This window comes from Diorhabda carinulata, chromosome 4, assembly GCF_026250575.1.
Source record: "Diorhabda carinulata isolate Delta chromosome 4, icDioCari1.1, whole genome shotgun sequence".
NCBI lineage: Eukaryota > Metazoa > Arthropoda > Insecta > Coleoptera > Chrysomelidae > Diorhabda > Diorhabda carinulata.
Window position 1 is genome coordinate 11,904,392 of NC_079463.1, and position 11,666 is coordinate 11,916,057.

Consider the following 11,666-nt stretch of genomic DNA (forward strand, 5'->3'; position numbering starts at 1 on the left):
GGTAAACAGGTACGAGAATAAAAATACCAAAAGATGATGACTGTATTCGGAAGTGGATGCTGTAATTAAATTTTTAACAAAGGTGTATTTATCCATAATTTTTTTTTAATTGCTTTTTTAACGACACTTCGTATGTAAAAAGATCCTAGGTTATTATTTAATTTTTATCGTGGGATATAGGGGTAAGGGTTCGTTCTAATGTTATTAATTTAATGAAAATTATGGTGGTTTTCAGATTTTTATATAAACAATTTTTTTGTACAAGCAAAACCGAAAAAGATATCAGCCTGAAATACTCAAATTGGGCTGGGTAGATTTCCAATTAGAGACTTTCCCTTTCCATAAAGAAATTTTTGATTAAGATCAATTTAAAATTAGTTTTTAATATAGATTATATTTTCAGCTTATCGGAAAATCAATCTTTGATCGCCATGCCCCCATGGTGCAACTGGTGGTTGATCGGCTCAATGGCTCTCTCGTTTACACTTCATTTTGTTATTATCTACGTTGACGTTCTCTCCGTAAGTAATTAAATTTCAATAGATACAATGTATGATCAATAAATAAAACATTAACGTATATTTTTATATTTTTTTATAGGCCGTATTCCAGGTGTGTCCATTGACAATAGAAGAATGGATGACAGTGATGAAATTTTCAATTCCAGTAGTATTACTCGACGAAACATTGAAATTCGTCGCCAGAAAAATTGCAGACGGTGAGAACTGCATATACACTGTGCATTGGATGGTACTAATGTGGGCTGTGTTCTTTGGCTTTTTGCGTGTGTGCCCTATTTAAAAAATAAAACCAGCGGCGTGTGTTTCACGAACTATACCGCCTCTTCTAGACGAGGATAGAGCCTTAGTGTGTGTAAACGGGTGTAAAAATATTTATTTGATGACAAACTTTATACAAAATGAATTAATTTATTTGAAATAATATAATTGGTGATTTTGAAAACCTAAAAACCCCTCTCATTTAAAATTTTACAATTTTCCCTAATCAACTTCGAGTCCTTCTAGTTGATATTAACTTTTATTCGTAGATGTTTCAATTTAAATTTCGTTTTTTTTTTTAATTTTTATAATGAAACGGTGTTTTATCACCCGCATTACTCCGCTAAAATGCAATTCTAACAAAAGCTCAGCTTCCTTGTATGAGAAGCAACCACCACCGAATAAAAATATCAAGATGTATATATATCTTGATATTTTTTTTTCGAAAAACTGAAGAAGTCGACAAATGAAGAAACAAGGCAAGTCGTGTGACCTATAGGGTTTGTTGTGATCTTTAGGACTTTAGTGGAAAAAGAAGTGTGTCTAATGTTGCCCGCGCATTAAATTGACTACCAACAAAAACAATTAACGTGTAAATGAAATGGATATGTAACTGTTTGACGAGTTTCTCGAAAGTCCTAGGATGGAACCGTGAGATTCAAAATAAGAATAAAAAATTTGGAAATTGTATATGGAAATTGAATTCATCAGTAGTCATATTTATAAGTACATTATATTTGTTTCAAATCCCAAAAAGAATAATCGAATTTATAGAATCATACATACTAGACTTGATTTTGGCACTCAACGTGTTGATATGTCGTTGGTTCCATAAAATCCTACCTACTAGAACTACTTTTGGCAGTAAACATCTTGATATATTGTTGGTTTCATAAAATCCTACATACTAGACCTACATTTGGCAATCAGCGTGTTAATATATATAGTTGATGTGTTGGTTTTGAGGACATTTCCCTTTTTTTTATCAAACCTCACCTCAATAGAGGTAAAAACTCTCGGGCTTATGGCCCTCTGGTGAAATTTTTTTTGTAAACTTCACAAAAAACCATTGGGGATGATAATCGTCACGTACTGGACCCAACCAGATTTGATACACGCGAACATTGAAGGATGTGTATCGATTTTAATACTCTCATTTCATTTTCTATTTTAAACTTCAATAGGGGCTACAATTTAGCGATTTTGATGTTTATCACCTCCCAGGGTATGTTTTTGTTATAAAAACCTCAAAAAAGAAAAAATTTAATGGCTTAAAAATTCGAACCAGTTTTAATACACGTGACAGTCAACGTGGTGTTGTATCATTGGTTTTGGTGACTTGTTTCAGTTTTCAAATAGGGTGAACCTCGAAGGGGGTGGTAATTTAACGTCTAGGGTCTTTATTATCTCCAAATGTATGATTTTGTGTTAAAAACTCAAAAAAAAAGAATAATCAATGGTATAAAAATGCGGATATATTGATGGCTACTTAAAATACTTACTGGACCTCAGCTTACCTAAGTGTGGGAGCCAACTGGTCAATCATTCTTAAAATATTGTGAACCTCGACAGGGGCTGCGATTTTAACATATTGGCGTTTATCACTTCCCAAATCCCCCAAAAAACTGAATGGTGCAAAATATGGAGGTATCGGTGGCTAATTACCAAATATATCCCAAGATTTATCAAATTTTGGGGTTTATTTTACCCAGTATACGATTGTTTAAGAACAACAAACATCGAGTGGTGCAAAATATGGAGAACATGGTAGCTATTTATCCAGGGTGTCGTACGATAGATGTGTATCACTTGGCACTCAACGTGTTAAGGATATTGTAGATGTTACTTTTCACATTACCTTTGAATTGAAAACATTTGGTGTAGTAAATTATTTTAAAATGCAATTTCAACTGTCAAATTTTTTATTCATTTGTTTGTTGTTTCATCTTTGGACTTTTGGGAAACCCTTCGTGTAACGTAGACATCTTAAATATTTGGATTAATTTTTATATACCTTAAATATTGTTTGCTTGAAGAGTATTCTCTATATTTTCTATTCTATATATTTTGTTGTAATTATCGCCTTTTTCTTGTGAATACTTTGGATATCATAAGCGTTGCCTTACTACCACTACACCAACATTTGAAATTGAACCCTGTGGTCCCTCGAGCCAGAAATGGATCCAAATTACACTATTTGGTCCTTCGACTTGGAAATACAAACCAAATAGTGTAATTGTGTCGATGCAGTGATTGTTTTGAAGCTCATTCTTCAGATTCAAACTTTTTTCCAAATAAATATCTGAACTTCAGTGTAACCTTCATTATAACTTCAGAACAGGGGTTGACAAACGTACCCTCTTCATGTTTTGATGTTCATTCAGTTGATTCATTTCTTGTGATAACTGTCCAGGAACTGTTGGTAATATTAACTAGCATTGTCTGGTCTTTAGAGCTGAAAATGAATTTAAATTAACTTCTCTGGTCCTTAGAGACGGAAATATAGCCTCGAAAGACCAAATAGTATAGTTGTGTCGATGTAGTGCTGTTTTTGCAGCTCATTTTTTATTTGGACACTTTTTTTCAAAAGAAATATCAGGACCTTGATGTAACTTTCCTTCTAATAAACTTTCTCCTTTTCTCTAGATCTTCATTCAGTTTATTTATTTTCTTGTGATTACTAAGTTGAAATTTCGTTGGTATTAATGCACTGCTTACTACCACTACATCAATTGCACTGACCGGCCGGAAATACAGCCTCGAAGGACCAAATAGTGTATTTGTGTCGATTTAGTGATGATGTCTTGTAGCTGGTGAATGTTTCTTTTTTGAAATTTTTTGATGATTCTTCACTGAAACGCTCACAAATTTTGCTATTTTTTTTTCTGGCAAATCTGATGTTTTAAGATGTCTGTAATTGATACATAAAAAAATACGTTTCGGGTGAAAGGTGACTTCGGATTTTTCTAGTTTAATTGTATGATCGAGTTATTTTTTGTGAATATATACATTTAAAATAATAATAATAATAATAAAGATTCATCATATATTGTTCAGACATTGTCTCAATTTTGTATACTATTTCTGATTTTGATATTTCTAGTAGTGTTTTTATAGTAAAAATAAAACTTTTTGATATTTTTATATGAAAAAGAAGAATATTTCGAAGACGGTTTCCAAATACCATATTTTCATTTATATTTTACATTCCAGTGCAGAATTTTCGGAAAAATTTTGGTCTAAGAACTTACTGAGCTCTCTGCTGACATGAATACATACAATTTTTTGTTAATATTGACTTTTTTTTTCTATTCTTACATCTAATTTTTTTCGTATATCCGACTGTCGCCACCTCCATCACTCTCTTCTCTCTCCTTGATCGTCCCCCATTTTTTCATTTCACTGATATTCAGTCCTTTTCCAAAATCATCTGTTATTCTTTCATTTTAATCAGATATTGATTGGTTCATATCCATTTCCGTATAATTTCTTTATTTTCCCAATTCCATGTACATAATTTTGATCACATGTAGCTTCTTCTTCTGAGAAATCTTGAAATCCAATTCCGTATCTACCCGGTTTACAATCATATATAAAAACGCGCTAATCTAGCGTTTTCGAGGTAGCGGGATCCATTCATCTAGATATCTGAAATAGTACTTCCGGTTTTATTAATAATTTGATCGGTTTTGAACTTGATTTATGATTACATCGGAATCGGAAATTCCTTTTAATTATAAAGAAATATCGTATTTCATAGAAAAATATCTTTTCTCAAATTGTAGCCCAATTAAGATAACCTAACCTAACTTTACCAGAAAAGGGAACCCAATTCGAATTTAAATAGAAATTTAATAAATAAAAAAGTGGAAAATAATTTTTTTCTTTCTGACTGTACGTCTTTTCCCTCAGCAGGGATCTAAAAATGAGTGCCTCAAAATTATAACTTTGTTTAATTCATAAATCCAGCTCAAAAAGTCAGTCAACTAATCCAGATATTGGTAAAGTAAAAATCTGGGACCTCAATAAATGGATTCTACCAACATGAAAACGCTACACTAACGTTTTTTTATTATGATTTTGACTTTCTTCTAACTTTACGTCTTCCTTATTTGCAGAGAAAAATGGACCCTCAAAATAACTATTTACGTTTAATTGATATATCCAGTTCAAAAAGTCATTCAATCAATCCAGTTATTAGCGAAACCGTAATCTATGACCTCGATATATAGATTCTACCTTCACGAAAACGCTAAATTAACATTTTTCTTAATATGATATTGACTTTTTTCTCACTGTACGTCTGTTCCTTCTGCATTTCGAAATGAGCCCCCCAAAAAATATATTTTCATTTAAATCAGTCCATCGTAATCCGAGACTCGATAAATGGTTTCTACCATCACGAAAACGCTAAACTAACGTTTTATTATCTCCTAGACGGACAGATACGGAAATATAGCCATATCTTATAAATAGGGGTGAGAATGTGCCCTATGAAGATCTGAAGTAAAATCTAGTCTTGTTTTTTTTTTATTTTAATCTACACCAACAGTTAAAATTACACTAGTTTTTATTTTTGTGTACATAAAAAATGGTTTATTGGTTCTTCTTTGATTAATAAATTGAAATTCATACAAATTTTTATGATAGATATATTACCACTACAACAACATTCACATTTACAATTCCTGGTCCTTCGAGCCGGAGTATACCCATTTTTATTGAAATTCATATATAACCGTATCGATTTGAAATTTTTCTATCTATTCATTCGATTATAAAATCGATTTAAAAATGATATGAACTGGTCACATAAGTTAGTGATATTTTCTAGTAGGGAAGTTTATACAATTGAAAATATTTACTAGGTTTTAGTGTAGTTCAATTTTAGGGAATGTATTATATGAGAAAATAATTTCACTAAAATATATTATTATACAAAAATGAGACAGTGTGCATTGGCCCTAACATTACTTTTGATTATCTCGATGGTAGACATATTGAGTACTTTATTTAAAGAAAAAAATTCAAAAAGTTGGTACCATCTAGTTTAATAGCACGAATATTCATTGGGAAAATTTTTTTATAGTTAAATTTAGAAGTTTTTTTACAATTTCCAGAAAGTGGGGTATCAAAAAATCTATAAAAAATACTTAGATGTAAAGAATTTTTAATAAAAAACTAATTTACTGTATACGATTTCAACCATGGTTTTACTATCTCCAATTTAATGATTTCGTAAGTACTTTTCTAAACACGAACAGTTATTGTACACAAAGAAAAATGATCTAAGAACACTGGGACGTTCTAAAAAACAAATTAAAACTACAGAATTTTTTTGTGGCGGCTGCCGTTTACCGGTACTGGTTTGGTACATTGTATGCAAACCCTTGGCGATCATCATTAGGGGAATCTTTATCAAACCAGGTTATTAATAAGTTTGTCTTCTTCCTAGTCCTCTCTCCAAATATTTTGCCTTGCATGATGGCTTGTAGTAATGTATATCTGGAGGATTGTCATTACTTCTGTGGACTTCTCCATTTGTTACCCGGATGGCCCAAGTGATATGTCTATAAATCCACATTTTGAATGATTCTAATTTTTTGCTCATACCTCAAAGACTCGACTCTATAAAACAAGACACAGAAAACTTTTATTTTAAGAGATTGTGACTCTTGAAGCGACACTCTTTTCTTTAAAAGTTAATTTGCCCTTATTTCCTAGTCTTCTCTCATTGTTTCCTTTTTTTTGTTTGTTCTCCTTCGATTCTAAGGTCTGCGGATTGCTTCCAGTGGATGTTTCCAACTATTCTAAGGTCTTTAGTGTTAATTCTTCTTTTTTCAAGTATCTAAGTAGAAAGTTAGTTGTCCAAAACTTGAAGCAGCTTCTTTTTGAAACTATTATCGAGGTTAAGTTCTCGTGGAAGTGGGATTCAGGTCACTGTTTCCAAAGCTGTACCAGGATAAAAACTTGTTGTTTGAAATCTGTACTTTTATTTGAAAAAATATTCTTTAGATGCAATTTTACCAAACCGGTAACAGATTTAGATAAATATCTTAGTTCTAAATCTCAAATAACGCTGTTTCTTCAGTTTAGTATTGAATACAGAATGTCTAGAAACTTTCTGGGTAGACGTAAAGTACTATTAGATGTTAATTTATGTCTCTCTAATCTAATTTACATTTTTTCGAAATGTTTGTCCTAAGGATTTTTGAAAATGGTACTGTCAAGTCAGTTTTCAAACATATCTCAATGACAATGTAAAAATATACAAAGGCTACAGTTTTCAAAGGATTCTAAAGGATAGCTTCTCCATAGAAATGAATTGATTTGTATTTGGCAAAATACAAATATTTTAAAAATAAACTCGATAGGTGCCTACTTTTTCATTTAATTCACAAGCAAAGAAAGTTTTTTAACCATCGAGAATGTAGTGGCCCACGAATATTTTTTTTTGTAATATATCAAATGTGATCTACGCCTCTTGTGAAAATAGTTTCTTGGGGTTAATTTATTTATATGAAATTACATAATTTTAAATAATATATTCAATGTATAAATAGTACATTTCTACCCATTTTTTTTAAGGTCTGGAGATGTTTTAATTATCAATTAATGACCTATTGCAGAGTTTGTCAAAAAGTCGTAGAGAAACTCCCTTCAAGATAAAATAAAACTTAAACGGAGTTCAAAAGTGAATATTTCGAATCTTTTTTATTTTTTTTTTTTTCATTACTTTTGTCTACTTTTTGACTTGCACTGTGTTTATTACAGCCCCTTATACAATCCGAGAAATTCAAATCAGTTTAAAGGGTGATTTTGTTGAGTTTCTCGAGGTTGGTGCAAGTTTTCTATTTTTTTTTTCGAAATACGTATTTTACATTGAGCTTTGCTCACGTATTTCGATATTTAAATAAATTATATGTAAATATTGTAATGGGCCGTGTTGAATTTAAATAAAAAGAAAAATGAATTTTTGATTTTCTTTTTGTGATGTTTTTGATGACACTCCGCCGATTTTTAGGTTAATATTTTGCCCAAATATAAAAAATAAAATTAAATGAAAAAAATATTGATATAAAGAAGACCCTGCCACACTATTTATTCCAGAAATCAAAATTTTTAACCTAGTACTGCAAATTTTCACATTTTTTAAAAAAATCCTCACATCTTCTGTTTTTATGCGCAAACCATTTTTATTTTTGAACACAAAACAATTTTAATTGTTTACATAATAAATGTATATTACATAATATGACTAATGCGTTGCGAGGAATTAATTCAAATGTAAGAAAATATTTTTATGAATAAAATCATTGAGTAATAAAAACTTCTCTTCGCAAGAACCATCATATTTCTCATTTTCTTCGGAAAGAGAAAGTTGCTATACATATTTTACCGTTTTTATTCGACAATTATGCAACATACCTTTTATTAAAACTCGATTTAATATCCTGATTCATGATTGTAACTACATACAGTGTGATCAGAACGTAATAAACTCATTAACTCAATTGGAAAACCCTGAAAGAAGCGAATTCTTAACTTAAACTTTGTACTGTTCACTTTTTGGATAGTAACGTCTCGATAAACCTCACAACCTTCCCGTCCTTCATTCTTTATTCTGGTATTAAGGAAAACAAACCAAAAAGTCTTAGAGTTGGGCATAATTGCATAAAACATGTAGTTAACCCCTTAACTTGTCTTGAAGAAATCGCATCTATTATCTAGATTCTTTCCTGTGTTCTGTAGACGAATATCCTATCATTTTCTTTAGCTCTAATTTGAGTTGAATAGGAAAGGAATTTTGTCCTTTGATCTATCATCCAACACCATACAGTTTACTATTCGGTTGGCAAGGTCCCCATAAATCTCACAGTCTTCCATTTTTTGTTCTGGTATTAAGAAAAACAAACCAAAATATCTATAGTTGAAAAGCACGTCTTGTAGAAACCACAGTTACCATCTAGATCCTCTCCGGTATTTTGCAGATGATAAATCAAATGGTAATCGTCTAAGGGTGTGCTTGTCATTTTCTTTAGTGCTAATTTAAGTCGAGTAGAAGAGGAATTTCGTCTATTAATCATTTTCCAGGATCTAATCTTCCTCTTTGGTTACCATTCTTTAACTGCCTTCCTATGGCTGTGAAACCGCAGAATTTTTCTGATCCACCTTTCCTTATTTCCTCCTCATTCATTTTTTATTTTCATTCGTTACTAAATTTTCGTTATCTTTTATTTCTATACATTTATCATCATTTTTATTCATCCTCAATCATTTATGTCTATTTCTACTTGTTTCTCTCAATTTTCAACCATTCGTTTTCTTTATTTCTATTGACTTTCAATTCTCTTCATCCTCATTTATTTTTCATTGTCTCCTTCTATTTATATTTCTAAAGGATCAATTTTCATCCGCTTGATTTGTAATTTTCCTTGCCAGGTCTATTTTAAAAATGTAACAATAACTTTTCTTTAACTGCGATCTGTTGGTAGCCGGTTGGGAAATAGAATTGTTCTTGTGCCTCTCTTGCCACCTTAATGACTTAATCCAATTGTTTCGATGAATAATTTTCACTTTTGTCCTGTGACGATGCATGTCATTTTCTCTTACTCTAATTTCAGTCTGGCGGGAGAGAAATTTTGCCCTTCAATCATTTACCATAATCTTCCTCTTTTATTTACCATTTTCATTTACCATAATCTTCCTCTTTTATTCCCATTCTTCATCTGCCATCTCTTGAAAGCTGATTGGGAAACAGCAGAATTTTTCTGGTCCCTCTCTTGCTCTTTTGCCACCCTAATCACTTAATCTAATTGTTTAAATGGATCATTTCCACTCATCACTTTTGGCTTGTAAGGATGCCTGTCATTTTGTTTAGTTTTAAATTCAGTCTGGCAAGAGAGGAATTTTGTCCTTCAATCATTGCTACGATCTAATCTTCCTCTTGATTTATTCATCTCTATTTCCACTTGTTTCTATCCATTTTTTTCCATTTACATGTATTCCTATTGATTTCCATTAATTTCTTGTTATGTTGGTTTATTTTTAATCATTTTCATTTTTTTCGCTTCTATTTATTTATCATCATAATTTCTATCTATTTCCAATCATTTATTTCTACTTCCATTTGTTTATCTCCATTTTCAACCATTTTCTCCGTTTTCTATATATTTCTTTTCATTTTCATAAATTTCTCTCCATCCTCATTTATTTTTCATTGTCTCCATTTATTATCACCTTTTGCGTTCATAATGATTTATTTATCTCCATTTCAACTTATTTCTCTCCATTTCCATTTCATATTCTACTTTTATTTTCGTTCTCTTCTTATATTTCCCTACATTTTCTTTTATTTCTCTTCATCTTCTTCTTTTATTTCTGTTCATTTTCATTAATTTTTTTGTTTGTATTTATTTAGCATTATCATTTCAATTCATCTTCAAATATTTATTTCTATTTCCACTCGTTTATCTCCATTTTCAACCTTCATTTCCCATATTTTTTATTCCCATTAATTTCTCTACATCCTCATTTATTTTCCATTGTCTCCATATATCACCTTTCTTGTTTATCTTGATTTATTCATCTCTATTTCCACTTGTTTCTCTCCATTTTTATTTATTTCTTCCTATTCATATTTATTTTCGTTCTCTTATTTCTCTTCATTTTCTTCTGGTATTTCTCTTTTTTTTTTCTAATCATTTCTATTCATCTTCAATCATTCATTTCTATTTTCACTCTTTTATCTCAATTGTCAACCTTCGTTTTCTATATTTTTATTCCCATACACTACTTCTACTTATATTCCTAATGAATCAATTTTCATCAGCTCTTTTTGTGATTTTCCCAATTTTCTTGCCTAGTTTATTCTGAAAATGTAACAATAAGTTGGTTTAAAAATTACTTATGGTTGGAAATACCTTAAAGCCTTAAATCTGTCCTGCAGAAACACTACCATCTAGAACTTCTCCGGCGAAATAAAAAAAATTGTAACCACTTTTTGCATGTATGTGCAGTAATAACATGTTTAGTGAATTATAAAAAACTGTAACGTACAGGGCGAGTCACCTAACACATGTCCTGATGAAAAAATAAATTCTAAAATATACAGAATATCTCTTCAATGGTATTTTTTAGTTTTACAGTAATTTTTATATTCCAAGCTTTCAGTAGTTATATAAATGACGCTGAGAGATTTTTACCAAATGCTTAGTCCACTTCACTTTACAGTATGTTTACTTAAAGAAAAAAATGTTGCACATTCATAATAAATTATTCACACTTTATCATAACAATTTTTAAACAAAGTTTCAGACAAAAATTTTGTGCATATTTTTAAATTTTATTAAACAGAATGGAATATTTAAAATAAAGTTAATCGAAAATACGATATCACTGTTTAATTATACAATGTGTTCATAAATTAACGAAACTCCCTTAGTTTTACAAAAAAAATATTTTTTCAAATAGATCGCCCCAGATGCTTAGTCGATTAAAATTATGTAGGGTATACAAAACAACAAAATTATTTTGAATAATACACCCTATATATATTTAGTTTTTCATAGCTTTCGTTCACATAGCCGTTAATTAAAAAATTAGTGAAATCAGTTACAAGATTTACAATAAATTAGGTTAGCTACGTTCATACATGTCATCGCCATTTTAGTTATGACGACAAATCGCCATTTATAAATGTCCGGGTTCAAATAAAACAAATTTCGTTTCCAGTCGAATTCTCACAACTAAATGAAAAATTTTTCTTATGCATACTTCGCATATTTGAGTTGAGAAAACTTGAAAAAAAAAAGATTCTTTTGAATATTCTCTCTTATAAATATAAATCGAATCAAATATTTTGAGGTTAAGTTGTTTTACACTTGA

At 30.4% G+C, this 11,666-nt stretch overlaps 1 protein-coding gene across 11 annotated transcripts in view; it reads left to right on the top strand.

Annotated features, from left to right (window-relative positions):
• Positions 1–11,666, top strand: part of LOC130893357 (calcium-transporting ATPase sarcoplasmic/endoplasmic reticulum type) — a 47,490-nt gene that overhangs the window by 30,603 nt on the left and 5,221 nt on the right. For 7 of the 11 annotated variants that reach the window (XM_057799378.1, XM_057799379.1, XM_057799384.1 and 4 more), the window contains exons 10-11: positions 404–521; positions 601–718. In XM_057799378.1, coding sequence (XP_057655361.1) covers positions 404–521; positions 601–718 — 236 coding nt within the window. Of the gene's footprint in view, positions 1–403; positions 522–600; positions 7,753–11,666 lie in introns of those variants that run through there. The other 4 variants (XM_057799375.1, XM_057799374.1, XM_057799377.1 and 1 more) reach the window with 1 other exon arrangement.